At 39.1% G+C, this 20,589-nt stretch overlaps 1 protein-coding gene and 1 long non-coding RNA gene across 2 annotated transcripts; one reads left to right on the plus strand and one right to left on the minus strand.

Annotated features, from left to right (window-relative positions):
* Nucleotides 1–215: 215 nt before the first annotated feature.
* LOC137102638 (uncharacterized) lies at nucleotides 216–6,463 on the plus strand. The gene is made up of 3 exons (XR_010911248.1): nucleotides 216–276; nucleotides 3,307–3,393; nucleotides 4,760–6,463. It is a non-coding gene; the product is annotated as an uncharacterized lncRNA (long non-coding RNA).
* Nucleotides 6,464–13,087: 6,624 nt separating this feature from the next.
* Nucleotides 13,088–18,856, minus strand: stx7l (syntaxin 7-like). Its single transcript, XM_067483129.1, has 10 exons — nucleotides 18,740–18,856; nucleotides 17,563–17,656; nucleotides 17,326–17,395; nucleotides 16,922–17,012; nucleotides 16,668–16,805; nucleotides 15,648–15,694; nucleotides 15,461–15,551; nucleotides 15,269–15,341; nucleotides 14,722–14,804; nucleotides 13,088–14,351 (listed from the first exon to the last, which is right to left on the minus strand). The coding sequence occupies exons 1-10, from the start codon at nucleotides 18,839–18,841 to the stop codon at nucleotides 14,256–14,258; spliced, it is 885 nt and encodes a 294-aa protein (XP_067339230.1). The 5' UTR covers nucleotides 18,842–18,856; the 3' UTR covers nucleotides 13,088–14,255.
* Between the last annotated feature and the right edge of the window lie 1,733 nt (nucleotides 18,857–20,589).

Here is a 20,589-nt window from a genome sequence, read left to right on the forward strand (position 1 = left end):
GTGATATATTAAAGAGATATTAATCTTCTCTTAACAAAAAAAATGAGAAACTGTATTTGCCAAAATGTTAAATTTATTCACTTGACGCTTTCAATAGATGCGGGTTTTAAATAACAAAGTGTCTTCGGCTACATGTGTAACTCTAAATTTGTCTCATGCATCATCAGCTCTGAGCTCATTGCTATTTTACCAGCTGTATTCAGTTGTTGTCAGCACATTTATCCGGCAGCAGCAGAAGAGGAACAGGCAATGACGCAGGACAAAACTATCACTCAGGTATCTGTCAAATCAGTGTCAGCAAATTAGGAATTTGTTACAACTGCTGTAATGCATTTGGTACATAACGATATTTTGTCATACTTAAGTTGCCAGAGTGAACTTTTGTTCCTGTTCTGAGGTCACTGTGATCCTTTCAGCCATGACCTTAGTTGCTACCTTAGCAACCCCACATTACTCAGAGTTAATATGTTTAAATCCAGGAAATAAGACTAAAAGATAGACTAAATCACTTATCAAGTGCATTTTTACTGTTCTGAGACTTCCAGGATTATACGTAGAGGCCCAGTAGCTAATAGGCAGCCTCCTGTACTCTAAAGCACAGCATGTATGGCCAGGGCCTCTTCTGAGGTATTGTACAATGACTGGAGGGTGCAACAGTTACGTAAATACAAGGTGTCATGTGATGCTGTGTGAATATGGGGCCTTGTCCCTGTGAGCAGAGCCTTTATAGGTGACGTCTGACAGGTAGGTGTTGTGTCAAAGCCTGTCAATATGCAGCTTGTCTTGGAGGCCCCTTTCTCACTTTTTCTGGTTCCAACACATTTTTTCCTTTCCTCTTTAAATGCTCGCTTTGCTCAATTATTACTGAAACTTCAGATTTGGTTTTCTCACCCAATCTCATTTCAGTTTTGACACTATGTCTTTGTCTCCTCCACCCATCTGGTTTCTTTTTTCTTTCACTCACTGTTAGCCAAATGCCTTTCACTTCATTTTAAATATGTTTGTGCTGTATTATATTATCTGGTAAGTTTTGTCTATACTTGCAAAACCTGATCCTTATATTGCACCATGACATTCACTAAGAATGTATGAATCAAATGTTGCACCTTTTTTACCTTGCAAACTTTTGTGGTTAAGTGTATTCTGCTAATTTTGCTTCTCACGATAACTGCTCCTAGGTATGTTATTCTGCTGCCATTTGGACATGTGGTTTAGCGTGCCTGGCAGGGCGGCAGGCAGTTCTCTTGGCTCGATGTGTTTATGCAGGTGTAGGACATTGAGGACACACCGCCCTGCAGAGTATTTTGGATGGGCTTTATGGAGGGGGCCGCCTATATGTGGCATTTAGTGGGACAGCCCCAAAAAGGCATTTCCTCAGGTTACTGGAAACGGAACAGTAAGAGGTTTGAAACAAAGTTTAAAAAAAAAGAGAGAAAAATGAAAGATAGACACTAAGAAAAGTGTTGTGAGTTACCAATATTTTCAGCAAGAGTGCTGAGTATGCATTTATGATCTACCATTTTCTGAAATCTATACACTGTATTACTTCATCTTCCTTATTTAAACAATAATAACACATTTCCATACTTCTGAAATGACCCCAAATCTGGAAAAGGCTAAACCAAAGGAAACAGCTAGCCTGGCAATTTCTACTACTACTATTACTCTGGTAGATTCTTCGTATGGAAAAAGCAAATAAGCACATTTAGTAAACCAATTCCAGCTTTTGCTGATAGAACCTGAGAGAAGAGACTGTAGCTGATTTCCACATACAGCAGCAATAGCAATTTTTTAAATTCTACAATATCTATTTATTTAATCTATTTATCTCCAGCCCAAGTTGTTTTAAAATCATAATGTTTAAACTCATATATTTTATCACGTAAACTGATTCTGTCCATCTTTTGTTGTTGGCTAATGCTTTGGGCTTTTCTGAGCCTAAATCCACGCTGCTTCTGCTAAATATGTAAATGCACCCTTTTCTTTCTATTATGGCCCTTTGTTCGGACTAAAACAGTGTTTTTATCTTATATACTCATATATTATACACTTTGTTTTTTCCCGTTTCCAATAAATTATTATTTTTTTTACCCATTAAAACATTTATTTTATTGTATATCGTATATCAATGCCAGTTTTGGCAAGAATACAGGAGGGTACATGACCACCCCTGACCACTCCTTCAAACTGTGCTTGTGCGGCAGCATACATTGGCTTGATACCAATCTATCAAGGTATAAACAAGGCTTTCCAAGTGGACAGGGTTAAAGGTCATATGACAAGAGAACAGTGGTCATTAGTTTCAGCAATAATGGCACGATTGTGTGTAGTGGTGTCACTGTCAGGAGGGGACAGGAAAGAAGAATTGCCTTCCCGTGCTCAGCTCACTTTGTTCTGCAGAAAGTTTGCAGGATAATAAATTGGTCAGCCAACAGTAGATCGAAGGCGAAAGGAGGAGGAGAACTAAATGTATGAGAAGGAAGTTGTTTATCCCTTCAGAACTGGTGGTGTTAATACTCTTAGGATTGTAGAAAATTGCAGATTACTAGTTGGATAAGTGGATTGACTGAAAGTGATTGTGGGGGAGTCCAAAAATGCAAAACAACTGATTCAAGTTCAAGAATTTGTCTTGTCCCTGAATGTAGAGGAAAATCACCATGTACAAGGCTTCAAGGATCCTGTTATTTAGACCAGACAAGTGCATTAAAATACCAGAGCAAACTCTGCAGCGACTGAAGTAAATGTGGATTAAAAAAACAGGCCTGTTAGCTCTAGAGCAGAGGTTGGTCAAATAGGTATCTACCATCTACTCCTCACATTACCAACTCACACTGGGGCTGGATGGATTTACACAGGCTCAGAGTTTATAAAGATTGAATTCTTTGGTATGTTCAACTTTAAAGCATGTGAACTTTGGCACCAGATTGAAATGAACACATGCTCAATGAACCATACTGTTGGTGCATTTCTACCAACTTAGATGCACACTTAGCACACACCTTTAGACATCGTAAACACGCACTTGCTCCCACATACATGCACACGCACACACACACACACACTATAAACTGTGCTTCCACAGAGGACTGAACTAGGTTAAGAAATTTGAAAGAAAACAAACAGGATTCCAGAGTGGTGCAGTGTGGCGTGAGGCTGCTGGACTGAGACACAAAGAGAGGCCTGTTCGCTGCGTACAGGAGCATTCCAGCTAACAGAACAGGCTCTGGGACACTGTTGATCTAAGCTACTTTAAAATGTTTGTGCAATAGTTCTTGACCACTTGATTAAAAATATCGTTTGATGCAGGAGCGGCTGGGTCCTAGCAAGGGGCAGATCAGACTGGTCTCAGCAAAGCAACATGCTGCCACATGAAGGGAGGGCTCTTGTGAAGAGGTGAGCACTGGGCCGTTCACCTGGGAACCACAGACGAACCATTGAGGATGACCATCCATGATGTCTGGCACTTAATTTACTAATTATATAATGTCAGATCTGTTGACATTATGTCTCAGTTTTTACGATGTGCCGACTTTGGACTGAAATCACATCGAGCAGATGACAGAAAAACAACATTTTGTATTACAACCTTACATTTTTTACAAACATTTATGATCCCCTTACAACAACCTTTAACTGTTTTGATCATCTCTTGACATTTCATCTAACCATAAATGCAAAAGAACAAAGAAAGTGTATTATTTGTAGAACTGTAAAAAAAAAAAAAAAAGAAAAAAACAATTGTCATTACTTTTTGTTTAGCAAATTATTTATACATAAAATACAGTGTAGGGTGGGTGAGTCTGTAACCATGACTTTACAGTAGCATAGAACAATTACCACTATTAATTACTACTATTAGAATTAGTGTAAATTAGCAAAATAAGACGAAGTCACAAAATAAACTAATATGCATTTACCACAGGCAAACTGAAATTATGACAATAAAGAGTGTCTCTAAATTATTACATTTTAATTAAACTTACTTTGAAAAACTGGATGGCAAAATTACAAAAAGTAAAAATGGGCTTATAGAGACTGATGTCTAAAAATGCTTGTTGATTTGCTGCCAAAGACACCAAAATCCTTTCACAAAGTGTCGGATTGTTTCTTCTAAATATCTTTCATCACACAAAGGGTCTAGTTCCAATATGTGGAGACCTTAAGTTTAGACAAGTGGGCTGATAAGAAGACTTAGATGTTGGATCCCTGATTTGCCAAGAAAAACATAGATCATGAATGTGACCAGCTCTACATTCCAACAGCTATAGCCATAGAAACATCAGTGAGCAAATTTCAAAATGTCCAAATTGCTCTGGTGAAGCCGCTCACTGGACAAACAGTTGAAGACTGTAGTTGCACTGGGCAGCAGCCAGCTATGAATGTGTGTAACTTTGTAAGTGTTAAGTAAGGCGCTGATGAAAGGCAGCATGTGTGCTTGTCAAATACTCCCAGGATAAATTAAGGTAAAAAGCACAAGTCTATACAGAGATCTTAAAAAAAGAAAGCTTTAATGTGGTGGCAAATTTGTGTCTTTGAGGGCTGGATTGAATTGGTCACAGAACAGAAAGGAGGAGACGGATTTAGCTGTAGATTGAGTTAGCTGGTTTAGTTTGATGTGCATATTTAGTTGTGTAGACGCAGCCTGAGAGAAATCCCTTAAAAAGAATAACAAGTCATCTCTTGTTGTATTATTTGTGTGTTTTTGTACTTGTTTATTCTCATCGTTTAATGTGATCCCATCTTCCCTTTTTTTGTCCAGGCTAATCTCATCTCACTTCATCTCATCCTCCATCCACCCATTATCTAAACCGTTTACCCTATAAAGGGTCGAGAAGAAATCTCACCTTTTTGAGTCACATTTTCACCTATCCTGCATGTTTTGGGGCTGCGGGAGGAAACAGCAGAAAACCCATGTGGATACGAGGACAACATGTAAACTCCACACCAAGCACATCATCGTCTGGCTGTGAGGCAGGGCTGCTAAACACTCCACCACCATACTGCCGCTCATCTCTGTGTTACAATGCATCAGGAAAGTATTCATAGCCCTTAACTTTTTCAACATTGTGTTATGTTACAGCCTTATTCCAAAATGAATCAAATTCATGATTTTGCTCAAAATAATCAAACAATTCCCCATAGTGACAACGTGAAAGAAGTTTGTTCAGCAAATTAATAAAAAATTAAAAAACGAAAAAAAAACCACACATACACAAGTATTCACTACCTTTGCTTAATACTTTGTTGAAGCACCTTTAGCACCAATTACAGCCTCAAGTCTTTTTAAGTATGATGCTACAAGCTTGGCACCTATGGGGCAGTTGCTCCCATTCTTCTTTGCAGTACCTCTCAAGCTACATCAGGTTGGATGGGGAGCGTCGGTGCACAGCCATTTTCAGATCAGGTTTTTATCAAGGATGTCTCTGTACATTGCTGCATTCTTCTTACTCTAACTAACCCAGGCTCAATCCTGACTAGTCTCCCAGTTCCTGCCACTGAAAAACATCCCCACAGCATGATGCTGCCACCACCATGCTTTACCGTACGGATGGTATTGGCCAGGTGGTGAGCGGTGCCTGGTTTCTCAGACATGACACTTGACATTCATGCCAAAGAGTTAAATCTTTGTTTCATCAGACCAGAGAATTTTGTTTCTCATGGTCTGACAGTCCTTCAGGCGAGCTGTCAATGTGCCTTGAAATGCTGCAGCTCTTTCAGAGTGGCCATTTGGTTTTTGGTCATCTCCCTGACTGACACCCTTCTCTCTTGATTGCCAGCCAGCCCGCTCTAGGAACAGTCCTAGTGGTTCTAAACTATTTAGAGATGACGGAGGATACTATGCTATAAATTTGCAAAGATTTCAAACAAACTTCTTTCATGTTGCCTTAATGGGGTATTGTTTGTAGAATTTTGAGGAAAATAACGAATTTGATCCATTTTGGAATAATTACAATAATAATAACAAAATATGGATAAAGTTAAGCGCTGTGAATACTTTCTAGATGCACTGTATCTCCTTTGTCCATCTCATTTGTGAATCGTATTTTGTCACTTTTTTTACGTCTAATTTGTATACGTCATTGCATCATGTGTCAGTTGTCAACTGTAACAGACCAGCTGTATTAAACTTAGTTGCATCTTGAATGTAAATTCCAGACAGTGAAATGGAAACAAGCGGTCAGAAAATCCCCTCAGTCTGAAAACATGACGAACATATCACAACACTGTGAGTAAACCGAGGGCCTCCCTCTCTCACTCTTTCCCTCTCGTGAGCGTCTGCCTTCCTCTCCCATTCTCACACACTTCCTCTGCCTCTCTCACAGACATGTGGCTATTCATATACCTGATGTGTTTGTGACAGCAAGCTGTGTTTGCTCAGCAGCTTTCACCCAGATCACCACCATCAAACCCCCTTTAACCTATGACCTCAATGGCCCCACCTGCTTACTAACACACACATACGCACACACACACACACAGACACATAGACACATAGAGACAAACACACTTTTCACACTTCTTGTTCTGGTAGCTTTGCAGTCCTTTGACGTCAGCAGATTTTTTTATTAGACCCCATTTACAGGTATAATTCACTCTGGGGTGAGGGCCAGGATTTTTAAATAATGGGCGTGCATTCCCACTGAGATAGGTGATTGACAAACTATGCAGAAAAATGTCCTTATGCAAAGCAAACATATCAATCCCAGAAAGGTGTTTGAGTTGATATTCATAAACCAAAGTATTTAGGTTTTTTTAGCTGCATAAATAGCCAGATATGGTACACATAGCTAAGACCATGGAAGGCCAGCAGAAATATGAAATTATGTAGATCTGGCTCCTTAATTGCCTAAAATTATGCAGTTTGGATGGAAGATGTCCAGATTACTCTACCGACATGTTTTCCTTCTTCATCCAGAGAAACTACAACCCACATTCAAAAAAGTTGGGATTATGTGTGAACGTGAATAAAAGCAGAATGCAATGATTTGTAAATCTCATCAACCCATATTTTATTCACAATAGAACATAAACAACATATCAGATGTTGAAACTGACATATTTTACCATTTCATGGAAAATATTAGCTCATTTTGAATTTGAGGGCAGCAACACATCAAAAAAGTTGGAATAAGAGCAACAAAAGGTCAAAAAAGTAATTGCTGCAAATCAAAACAGGAGCATTTGACAACTAATTAGGTTAATTGGCAACAGGTCAGTAACATGACTGGGTGTAAAAAGAGCATTTCAGAGAGACAGAGCCTCTTGAATGTACAAATGAACAGAGGTTCACTAATCTGTGACAAACAAATTGTGGAACAATTTCAGAAAAATGTTCCTCAAATTAAAATTGTGGGGACTTTTAAGATCCCACCATCTACAATATGTAATATCATCAAAAGATTCTGTGCACAAGGTACAAGGCCAGAGGTCAAAACTGGATGCACGTAATCTTTGGGCCCCCAGAAGGCACTGCATTAGACATGATTCTCTACTGGACATCACTGCATGGGCTCAGGAACACTTCCAGAAATCCCTGTATGTGAACAAAGTTTGCTGTGCAATCTACAAATGTAAGTTAAAGCTGTATCATGCAAAGAAGAAGTCATCTGAGAACACGTCCCAGAAATGCCGGCTTGTTCTCTGCTAAACCACATGTTGCATCCATCACCGCATGGATGCAACCGCAAGAGTCAAGGTGCTGAACTGTTCTGCCTGCAGTCCAGACCTTTCACCATGAGAAAACATTTTGCGCATTATAAAACCAAAATCAGACAACAAAGGCCCAGGATTGTTGAGCAGCTAGAATCCTGCATTAGACAAGAATGGGACAACATTCCTCTCCTAAAACTCCAAAAACTGGTCTCACTTCCCAGATGTTAACAGACAATTGTTAAAAGAAGAGGGGATGCTACAACATGGTAAACATCACTTTGTTCCAACTTTTTGAGATGTGATGCTGCCATTACATTCAAAATGAGCGAATATTGTCCATGAAATGGTAGAATATCTCAGTTTTAACATCTGATATGTTGTTTATGTTCTATACTCAATAAAATACAGGCTGCAATCATTGCATTCTGTTTTTATTCATGTTTTACACATCATCCCAACTTTTTTTGAATTGGGGTTGTACAGTCTAAAAGGAACTTCTAACCCAGAGCCAAATTCCTCCTTTCCCACCATGACAAACACCCACAATTTATTACTCATGGTTATGGAAACGGAGAAACAAATACCTACCACTGTACTAACCCAGGCTCTAATTCTTATGGTTCCACTATGATGAACCCTCAGAATTAAATACACCACTACATAATAACAACAAGAGCTAAGGTTTGATGAGGCCTTGCTACTAGCGAGCTATAGGCTACTACTACTCTAAGTGTGCACATATGTGTGTGTGGTCTGACCAGTGCCCACATCCTTCCAGAGCAACACCATGGCCACCTAGGAGACACACATCAATTCCTGAATTACCTCCCTGCGTTTCTCTATCCCTACCTCCACACTTCATTCCCACCAACGGCGAGGCTGTCGGAGGTTATGACGTCTTTTGCCTTTAACAAGGTCATCACAGTTTGTCTTCCTGGATTTTTTTCTCCTGGTTACATTCCTTTATGTAAACAGGGTCGGACATGTATAGGAGATGATTGGAGGTGAGCAAACCAGGATGCTATTTAACTTGCTCACAGAAGATGTAAAAACATTTAGGGGGTGGTTGATAAAAGCCTTTCTCTGTAGTTTCTCTTTGTTACAAATAAATAAATCAAAGCACTGACCATTTGACCTGATTTACAAATATACACATACTTAGGAGCTCCTGCACCGTCCCCTCAGTCAGGTTGTACAAAAAACGGAACATCATCACTCCCAACACCAGCCAGTAGCATATTAAGCAGCCAAAAACACATTTTTTAACTGTTTGTTTTTTGGTGCAGATGGAAAAAAAAAAGAGTTCACAGGTGTACTGAGAGTTTCTTCATTGTACAAGCTCTGAATTTTGACTTTGAAACGGCATGTGAGCGCAGCGGTTTCCTCTCCATGTCGAACAGCCATACCAGAAAGCTGCTTCCTCTCCAGAAAAATATCAATATTTACCAGAATACAGAGAAGTACTTAAACCAAACCCCCCTGTTACCTGCTCATATGTTTGTCTGTTCTGGTGCCAGTTGTCATTCAACCAGCGCCAGTTGTACCTCATCTTTATTTATGACTTTTTTTTTTTTTAAATAAATAATCCTTTTCAGAGAGAACACACCACAGACAGGACATTTCAGCAGCAAACATGCTGAATTTGTCCTGCTGGACTGTAGCTGGACTCCAAAACAAAGTTTACATTCCTGGGCTTGCAGGGAGGAATGCTCTGGGCTCTGGATCAGGCCTGAGGATTACATGTCAGGAATCAGAGGCAGACTGGGATGCTCAGTTACAGTTTTAAAAAAATGTTTTTACCCAAGTATCTTTTAACCATATGTGCTTCGATCAGATCAGCATGAGGAGAAAAAACATTGTTTTTTTAATGATGTGTTGATAATGAGTTATTGTTTCAGCCATACGATCTTTGAGCTTGAGGTGGATCTTCTTAAAAAACACTTCCACTCCAGACGGTGCTCTACAGTTTTACAAACATCAGCCTTTTAAAACACATGCTCAAGCACTATTATGCCACGGCAAATGCAATCTCTATTGATGTGAATGTCCTGATAAACAGCTGAAATCCTGTGGGCTTTCTGTGGCCCTAAAAAAAGTGGGGAGGGGAGAGGAGCATAAATAATAAGACACTAACGATAACACAAGGCTCCATTGACATTACTATTCCATTGGAAGATAATCATTATTGGCTGATGTGCACCCTAGAGCAGACAGGGCTCAGTGTCTCACACTCAAGGAAGAACACCTTGAAGGGCACTCATGAGCTTGATCTAAGGCAAATTACATAGATCAGGCTTGAAAATCCCCATTGGGTGAGAGATCAAAGCCCTAACTGGTTGTAATAAAGGCCTGATGCAGTTTAGGAAAGCTCAGGTTGTATGTTATTACTAATTTATTTATTTATTTATTTTTGGTCCTTTCGGCTTACCCTCCCCAGTTTCTACCAGGCTTAGACCGGCACTGCACAGCTGAGATATACTATTTGATTAACAACTTTACCCTCTGCATGTGTGCACTACTGTAAACAGTGGGCGGTGGAGGCGTGTTATGCAGCCAATACAGGCAGATCTCCTAAACACTTTTTTATGCCCAGTCACAAACTCATGCATAGTAACCATTCTGACACCTACATCCAGTATAGATAGATGATGGCATGTTTAAGGCTTGATGATTAAGGTAAGCAATCCAGTACTGCCGCCTGCTGGTAATATTAATTATTTTTGATCTGATGTGAAAAAAGTTTTACCAAATGTTCAAATGATCGTCATGGAAGTCATTTGTAAGGTGTTAAAAAGTGCAGTTTTACAAGTGACGGTCACATCACTATTCACTACCCAGCTTTTCATAAGGCTCACATTTATTACAAGACACATGGAGTTGCTTGATGGAAAGTGTACAATACAGGGGCACTTGTGGAGACAAGTGACAATGCTTCTGCTTCTATAGATTTTATTCCAGTCTGTCTTGTTTGTCAGTCCATTTGTCACTTTTTAGTCTCGTAACATGTTTAACATTAGATTCAGTCAAGATTTATTATTCACCACTGTGAATTGCTGACACTAGACGTAATCCACCATCAAAGGGCAAAATTCGAGTTCCTTTAATTAAAAGTTTGGGAGTCTGCCTCTGTCTTTTAGGAACAGAAGCAAACATAGAATGTGTCACTTTCCTTGTTAGAGTTACATATTTAGAAGCGCAGCTTTCATCTTACCAGTGTAAAGGAATACTAATAGCAACATGCTACTTCCACTTGTTCACTCACTAATGATGCCTGGAAGAGGCATCTCTGACTTCAGAGAGCTTAGTGTTTGCTCTGATGACTTGTTTTTTCATCTGCATCCCAGCAGAATGAAACATTTATCCAGTGGCTGCAAATTCTGCCATTATTTGTGATGCTCCCACCTGAGCAGGAAAAGCTACGTCTGTGCCCCAAACATAGGGCTTTTTATAAAGGAGACTTGTCAACAATTTTCTTCCATCTGCCGTCATGTTCATCTTTGACTCCTGTGCTATAGAGTCATACGTGGTTATGTAACATGGCTGTGAGAGGAAAATACGTCAGCGGAGAAACAACCTAAGGATTTTCTACTGTATGTGTCTATCCACCTCAGACAAAAAAAACTGTGGAGTAATTTTGCACTGGCTTGAACTTTCCTGAGCCTTCTCAGCTGTGACTTTTCTGTTTAGAAGGAAAATCCTGCTCAGCTCTTTGCAGCAACCTGCTCCTTTCTGTGAGTGTGTAACAGGACCAAAATATTCCCTGTCCTACTGACGTCCAGTTAAACCCAGTGTCTGCCAGAGTGATGCATTTACACAGTGTGTCCAAATCCTCCTCATTGCTCACTCTGCCAAAGAAACTTTTGCCTCCTGCATCACAGCAGTCTGTTATTTCCACACTGCAGTCCAACTCCAACACTGTCGGTTCTGACAAATACAAGCTAACTGCTGTCTGGCCCCTGATTTCATTATCTCATTAGATGACACAGTATGTTGTTTTTAGCTTTTTTCCTTTCACATTTAATGTTTTCATACAGTTTAAACAAAGTCTCTACTGGTGTGACACATGGATCTGCTTTTTGTCCTATTTCTTTATGTGTGATTTTCCTCATGTTTCTAAATTAAACAGGTCAACAGTGATTTTTGCTAATTAAAGAATTTTACTTTTATCACTTACAGTGCCATGATTGGCTCAGCCCCAAGAATTAATGAGGCAATTACTCATCTGAGCTAGCATTTGATAAGGTCAGTTATAGCCATGAGTTAATGCTATTCTTGAGAAACTGGAACAATTTGTGCAAAACAACCATATATATGTGGCTCATTTTGGAAGTTAATTAATAGTATGACAAACTGAAAAACTACTCTGCAGGTTCACCCAGGGCACTATTTGCCCTTGCTTTTATTTGTCCAAAGGGCCGAGTACAACATACAAATGTTTAATTCTGTTTGAACTTTTATTTTCCCAGAGACTGTCATTAGAAGAGTACTTGCTGAATACACATTGTATTTCAAATAGAAATATAAATTAACCTTCACACTGTGTCACCTAGCAATCTGCAAATTTATCTTTGAATGTTAAGTAAATATTGCAAAAATATATTTGTTTGCCCTAACAATTACAAGATTTATTGTCAGATGTACAAAGCAAAAATAATCTAATATAACTTTAGAGAGTCCAACTTAAGTTATTGTGTGTGTGGCTAACGTGAGACTCAGTTCAGAATCAGTTCTCTCTCCCTGCTCTAATAAAGCTTTGCTTCATCACATTCTGCACAGCCCTTTAGGTAGATGTAGTTATTAAATAAGAATAAATAAGAATGCTACAAAACCTACTATTCAAGCTGCAGGTGATGCTCCTCTCTGATTTGTTAGAAGAACATCATTCAAAATGATTTAGAAGTAAATATCTCACCAGTACTGTTCAATCACAGGAGGCTTCCACACACCTTTCCAAATTAAGATAAGTGTTATAATATTTTTATTTACAAATAAATAAATAATTCCCCTCTCGCCCCTTCTTTTAGGGCCGTCTTATTCCTTCCTTTGAGCACGGATCCTCTACCAGATCCCTGGGAGCTTGAGGGTCCCAGTTTTGGTCCCAGCCACTAGTGTTCCTATTACTACAGGTAGCACTCGTGCATTTACCTTCTACATCTTTTCTAACTTCTTCTTTCAGCCCTTAATATTTCTCGAGGTTCTTACGTTCCTTCTTCCCAAGGTTGCCATCGCTTGGGATGGCTACATCTACCACTACAGCCATGTTCTTCTGTTTGTTCACAACTACCATGCCCAAGGTTCTTGTAGTTATCCTCAACATCTGCTATCTTGCCTTCTGGTAGTACAATCCCATCAGTTCTGACCTTTACCTTTTCCTCTCTTTGTTATATGTATATATTTTCAGTGTTTTTGTACAAAGAAAAGCACAACCTCAGTGTTGCTATATTCAGGTAATTTATTCGGCACATGGTAGGCAGATAATCTTCAATTTTAAAAATACAAATACATTACAGTCATAATTTCACATCTGGGTCGTGTTGTTGTAGCAATATTGGTGTTAGTGTTTGCTTTAACATACTGTACTTTTTAATATAGGTTTTACTAAAAGTATTCTGGCAATAAGTAGTCAGTCACTGAAAACTTGTGTAAACTGACAAGGACCAACCTGAACATGCTTTAAAATAACTTAGGTGATTAAAACATTCCTCAGGATCACAATTGATAGACACATCTATGGTCACCTTCCATTAAAATTAAGTAAAGGAACTGAAAACACCAGTTGAGTTATTTTGGGTTAAATAAAGCCTTCCGACTGTAAGTAGATTAAAACAAACCAATAAATCACAACACATAGGTGATAGGTGATTTAATAAAAAGGAATACTAACTACAACATATTGTATGTGTACTTTCACACAGTACTTTTTGTTTTAAAAGGCAGTATTGCCACTTTGAGCACTTCATTAGAATAATCCAGCTACATTTTACTATGGAACAAGGCTAATTTCTGTGTGTATTTTCAATTAATTCACATTGTACACTTGATTTACAGTTTCATTACTAAGACATTTTAACTATATATATATATATATATATATATATATATATCATCAACAATTTGGCATTTATGAAGAGCCTGATCTGAGGGTTAGTCTCTCACTTGCCCTTTGAATATAGCTGCTTCATTGGACCTAGAAGCATTGTCTGTCCTGTATTTTTTTAACATTCAAAGCTGGTGGAGCCAGCAGAGCTGCCACTGTACACAGCATTCTTTCCACTATGTTTGCGAATCAGGCGAGGAAAAATCTTTACACTTTGCTGTCAAGGTAAATCATAAATCAAACACGAATAATTAAAATAAAGCTGATTATAATGATAAAGCTACCAGCGCTAGTTTTGTTTTATAGTGAAGCAGTGTGTAGTCCTGTCAGTGAGGGCTACAGTGGCTTCAAAATATTCTCAAACCATACAGACAGACAGTCTCAGTAACTCCCCTCATGAGGGCCTGAGACAGATGAGACAGGTGAGGCAGATGAGATGAGGAATTCTACTTGATCCTTGGTTCAAAGTGAGGACTGAAGATGAGAGGGGGGGAGGAAGAAGCCTTCAATTCTTGACAGAACCCCAGATTATAAGTCCAACTACAGTAGCAAGTACAGCCAGCACTATCATCAGGATGCAGATCTTCTTCCGTGAACTTCGCTGGGGTGGAGAAAATGGACAAATTGGTTGTAAATAAATTACCTTCTGAATATGAATGGACAGCGGGACTGTTTTACTCAGGCTTGTTGTATTTTTGAAGAGACTCACAGCTGAAGCATGAATCAGATCACCTTATGATGCAGGTTTTTTTGGCCCATGTATCTTTCTCAAAGTGTTAAGCAAACTGACTAATATACTGGTTGCACAAAGGCGTTTTATGCGTAGGAGTTGGAGCATCATACTGTATATACACACACATACTTCTGCCTCTGAGATGCCTCGAGCAACCAGTCTTGCTTGAATTGCGTCCAACAGTTACAAACTGAATTCTTTACTCTGTTAATTCTTTCTTATCTCCTGTATGTTTTACCTGGTAGCTAGCGGCCTGTCCCAGCTGCTGTGCGGCGCTCTGGACATTCACTTCTGCACTCTCCACATTGGCTTCAATACTGTCTGCAGAAAGCACCAAAAACACAGTTTTTATTGCAGCAGGTAAGTAGAAGGCAGCATGTATTTTGCAACTCTGCAAACTCCTCTTTGGCCTGTCTTAGTCAGAATGGTCCCATCAACATAATATTTAATGCACAGTCAGCTAGTACAAATGTTCCTTGATCAAAAATTTATTAAAGGTTTAATTTTAAACTGAGGTATCAAGGGGGGGTGCAAACATTTGCACAAATGTAATTTCTATTATTTTACTATGAATGTTTTACTATGAATGATACTAGGCATTTATTTTCATGTGCATTATGTTGATGAAAACAAATGTTTGTTTTTCTCCTTTTGAAATTTCATAATAGGGGGATGGAAACTTTTGCATGCAACAGTAAACACAAAAGAGTTCAGACAAAGCATTAGTTCAGATAATGAAGGAGGAACAGACAGGAATTTAAAAAGTGTAGGTCAGAGATGCTTACCTATCATATCCCCCTGCTCATGGACCATCACCCCCAAGTCCTTAAAGATGTCATTGATATCTACGATGTCCGACTGAATTTAGGAACATAAAGAAAAATGGTAAATGTATAATAAAGGGCAGCAGAGATGTCAATAAGCTCTGTATCATCATGGTGAACAAGGAGCTGTAGCAGCCATCTGATTCTTTGTACCTCCAACTGTCTGATGGCGGACTCTCTCTCTTGGATAAGCCTCAGGTCATCTTCTGTGATGGCCTCGGTCTGAGCCTGCACCTGGGAATCACTGCAGAAACAAATGCAGAGGCCCTAAGTATTTTGTTTTTAAATAATTTGTAAATTAATGACAACAGAAAGGATAGCAATGAAATAGAAGACGGACTTTGGGAAGAAAGGCGGAGTCCCAAAGCTGTCCTCAGGCTGGCCTCCCTGGTAAAAGAAATTCAGAGCATTAAATAAATAGACAGTTGTACTTAATATTGCAAATATACAAGAGAGGACATGCCCAGTAGGTACAGAGTGTTATAATCTCTGTGGACATGACTGTGATACTAAACATCTTTTGATTTGTGTGCATGGTGCCACTGGGCTAACACAACCTGCAGCATTTAACTCAGAGCCAAGATATGTTCCTTTGCAACAATTTAAAGAAGTAAGAACAGTAAGAACAGTTTCTGCTTATCAGTTTGAACATAGCAGGTACACTTACTTTTCTGTGCTGTGAGATAAGTGGTAAGGGAACAGCGTTGCTAAGCAAGCAGGCTCTCCTGAGGGAATAGGAATCTAGAATAATCACAACTAAAAGCACCGTCTAAAGCGCAGTAATTTAGAAACTTTGTCTCTAAACTCTCAGTTCTGTATTTATTAATTACAGTGTACATTATTCCAGATAACAACATTTGTGATGGGCATTAAGGACATTTAGGATTTTTTTACTAATCTGAATTAATTCTAACTTATAAACATAATTTAGTGGAATGAATTGAAAATGTGTTGTCAGCTTTATGTTCACGTGGATGTCGGCCTGATGCAGACCTTGAATGTTGAAATGTTAAAGAAGACACCAGCGGCCATGCCCCTGACTGTACCCCCCAACTAATTGGACATCTGTGTTAATCAGTTTTGGTGGGACGCTTAGCATCTGCTACTCTGAATTCAACTGCTTCTTACTCCAGTCTGCTTTATCTCAGTATCTTAACTGGCCTATGTTGCATAAGGATCAACAAAGCATAAAGAAAATGTAAAGGCTGCCAGTCTGACTTGAGGCCATACATAGAAACAGACAACTAATCACACTCACATGCACACCTATACACAATTCAGAGTCACCAATTAACCTAACTGCATGACTTCGAACTGTGGTTCTCTGAGAAAACCCACACAGGCACAGCAGTCTACTCACCGAAACCCTGGAGTTGGCTCTGACTCTTGCCACAAACTCTCTCTCTTTGTCAGCCGCCTGCCGCTGGATCTTTTGGAAAACGCTTAGGGCTGCAGAGAAGTCGTTCAACAGACGTTCTTTCTGTAACTTTCTCTGCCGCTAAAGGGCATAAAAAATGTTTTACGATTTAATCTATAGTATGATACCAGACAGTATTCACAACCAGAGATGTTGGGAATTGAATTACAGTAGTTTATTTGTTTTGAATTCAGTACCTGATCGGGGCCAATAGGAAGTGCACTGAATGTTTTGATCAGTCGGTCAGTCTCCTTCGCAAGCTGGTTGCCTTGCTGCTGTTTCTGTTGACTGGTGACCAGAGACACAATTATATCACACAGGAGAAATCTGTCTTTTACTGACAGTTGTGTCTGATTGCACTCTTTTCTTTTTAAGTACAAATATTTTTTTTGCACCAGCATCTGTTTACCATAGCAGATAAATAGTTTATTAATCATGAGTGAAATTTAGGAGATTCAGTAGCTTACCCAGCTTAAAATGCTCAAATAGAAAAAAATGAAATGAATGAATAAAATCAAAATAAAGAATCAATAGAACGAAAGAAAATATAAATGAGACAAAATCAAATATCCCCCCAGTATATAGAAGTCTCCTTATTTACAGGGTCTGTAGTAGCTGGCTGCTGTCCTGCTCTGTTCCCAGCAGAGACACTCCCCTCTGCAGCTCAGAGGCTGGTGAGACAGAAAGAATGCAGACATTGTTAATCTGCACTGAAGTATCTCCACGTGACTTCCATTATTCACATACTGGAGTCAATACAGTGGGCATAATATGAATGTTTCAACAGATGATGTTGGCTTCTTCTGTCTGTGTGTGTGCACTGTGTGTTCGGTATTACTCAGCAGTGTTAGCTTCTGGATGTTGGAACTGATGCTGTGAACCAAAACATTGGGCTCTTCTTGAATCCCAGCCTGGTAGGCCATGATGAAGAGCTGCAAGAACAAACAACAACACAGTGTGCTGGTGACGGACAAGAGGAAAATCTGTGGTAACTAGGCAGAATACGAATGGCAGTATCGGTCATAAGGGTTTCCACAAGATTTATAAACTGTAAAGCCCTTTAACATATAAATGATTATGTATGGAGCTTTAACATGTTTACACGATTGTCTAAAATTCTCAATCAACAACATGTGTATGCCGGTGGGTACTTCAGTGGATCCAAGGTAGTATGTGGAAAGATAGTGGAAATCATAGAAATTGTGATTAGTATTTCCATATTGGGGAAAATAAACATCATAGAAGTTGCCACAAATTGGTGTGATCTGATTTTAGGTTGATGTTATAACCAGCGTGATGGCTGAATGCACCGGTCACTAGTGTCCAGGTACTTTTGAACTGTAGTCTGACAGTGACAGTTAACCAATGAAATGTCAACCGGACGCGAGGTGAAACCATTTCATTGGTCCTTTGTTATCCATCTTCTATTCATGCATTTACTCTCCTTGATTATATGACAGGTCAGGTAAGTTTACAGTAAGTCAGTGGTGCAGACTTCCTGTGAGGACTGTAACCATGGCCGCTATGCAAATAACCACCTGCCAAGATACTGTGAGCCCGAGCCCGAAACTTAAACTGCTATTGTTGTGTGATGGCTGATTTTTGATCGTTTGATTTCAACAAAATGACACAGATCTTCAGACGTTCCGCTTTAATAACAGCCCCCCCGTCTGTCCTGTTACTGTCAATGTTACTACCAGGCAGATGAATGCGGAAATCACAGTTTACAGTGACAAGAAGAGTAATGATCATTCTTAATGTGACAAATGTATCTATAAGGTTTACAATATTCTTTTCTGACATTTCTTCCACGCTTAACCAAACACGTTATGAAAGTCATTAACAGTCGCAGCACAGTTGGAAGATTTTTCTCTCTCGTTTCCTGATAAACAAGTTGTGGGATTTTCTTCCTTTTTAAATATAAACCACAGCCGTGAGATCGCGCGTATCGAGCAAATGAGCAAGGACTTTAAATCCTCTCTAAATGTCCAGCTTTATGTAAAAGTCTGTTTTACCTTTTTTTGAGACTTGCTGCTGCGGGTTGTTTCCTGATTTTGTGCCACTCCCCCGTCACATGATGTGTGCAGCACCGACAGGGAAAAGACCATGTGAGGCATATTTGAATTAATTCAACAATCGGGACAAGACGTTTCATCGTGTCTAGTGCAACAGTGTTTATTATCCTTTATAATTCATCATTAGATGTTATTAGTTATAGCTACCAATATTCATATAATATAGAGCAGGGGTCACCACCATGGGTGGGCACCAGGTAGCCCGCAAGGACCTCATGAGTAGCCCGCAAACCTGGTCTAAACATAGCTCACCATAGCGCCACTTACCAATGAGCTGCATCTAAATTTTTTTGTTGCTATTTTTTCTTTAAATCACATTTGATAGTTATTGTGAGAAATCATTAACATGATCTGTGTCTTCACATAGATGAATATCATTAATTTAATTAATTATTAATAATAACATATAATTAACAGTAAATTGAGCAAATTTGTTATTTCAAAAGTGCGTATTAAACTGGTAGCCCTTCACATTAATCGGTACCCAAGAAGTGGCTCTCAGTTTCAAAATGGTTGGTGACCCCTGATAATACAGGGTTTGTGAAAGAACACAGAGGATCTGTTCCTACCTAGTACATATAGGAATGAAAGTTTGTCTGGTCTCTGGTGGGTTATAATTACTCCTTGTATTTTGAGTTAGACAGTTAAATTGCCAAATAAAATCTTCCATTGTGGATTATTTTTAGCTGCTGTTATTTGTATGTCCTGACACCAGTATGAATAGTTATGGTTTTAATTATGATGACACTGATTATAGCAATGATTGTTGTGTTATTAGGTCCAGTTCAAGGTACCGGAAGTGTGGGAGATTATTGCGCCATCTACGCTTACTGTGCAGCTCGCTACCCTGATGCAATATCTAAGATTCCTCTTTTCTGGTATTTGAATTAACATTGTGGTTTTGACATAATGCACCAGAGGGGACTGTTTCATGTATAAACCACTTACAAATCTACACATATTTGGGGCAGGGAAAAATAAGAAGAAAGACTCTCTCCTTGGTTTGTACTGGGCGGCTCAAACAGCTTCAACTTATGCCTCAGCGACATACAGTGCCAGGTAGCCTTTGGACATATCTGTCTATCAATTGTTTTCCTCTTGTAATTTGGCTTTTCTCTGTCACTATATGACAATATGTTCAGGTTGAAATATTTAGAAGTCACACAGATGCATGGTCGCATTAACCAGCCTGGGAGCCTTTGTGTTCCATTTGTTCATTAAATGCAAAGATTCATCCCAGAGCCAGTTATTCTAGCTTCGTATAAAGACTATAAAAAATGATGAAAGCAAGTCTGGCTCCACCTTGAGGTAACACAATCTGCCTACAAGAATGTCTAAGACATATAAATTAGCATATAATACATTGTTAGTTCAATTTATACAAACAATAAATTGTAAAAACAACATTGTGAGGTTTTTATGGGGGTTATTTCGACAGATGCAGTCATTACCGTCTCCACTGGGGGAAATGACAACAAGACTCCAGGATAGAGACTAGAGTCCTTCTGCTGATAGCTTCATAAATCAGTGTATAGGGATAGGTATGTATCTTCATCTATCTCTCAGCAAGAAAGCAAATACGCATACTTCCCAGAATGACAAGCTATTTCTTGAACCACTGTGATCTTTTCCCTCCTGTTGTTTCTTCTCATTCAGCCAAAGCTACTACTCTTCTGCAGAGGTGTCATTTGCTAACAGCTGGCAAAACGCAGCAGAGTACAAAAAAATCTGCACACTTTCTTTCCCCTCTGCCAAGTCAAGGTAGATAAGTACATATTCACAGCTTAATC

Source organism: Channa argus, chromosome 17 (assembly GCF_033026475.1).
Source record: "Channa argus isolate prfri chromosome 17, Channa argus male v1.0, whole genome shotgun sequence".
NCBI classification, from domain to species: domain Eukaryota; kingdom Metazoa; phylum Chordata; class Actinopteri; order Anabantiformes; family Channidae; genus Channa; species Channa argus.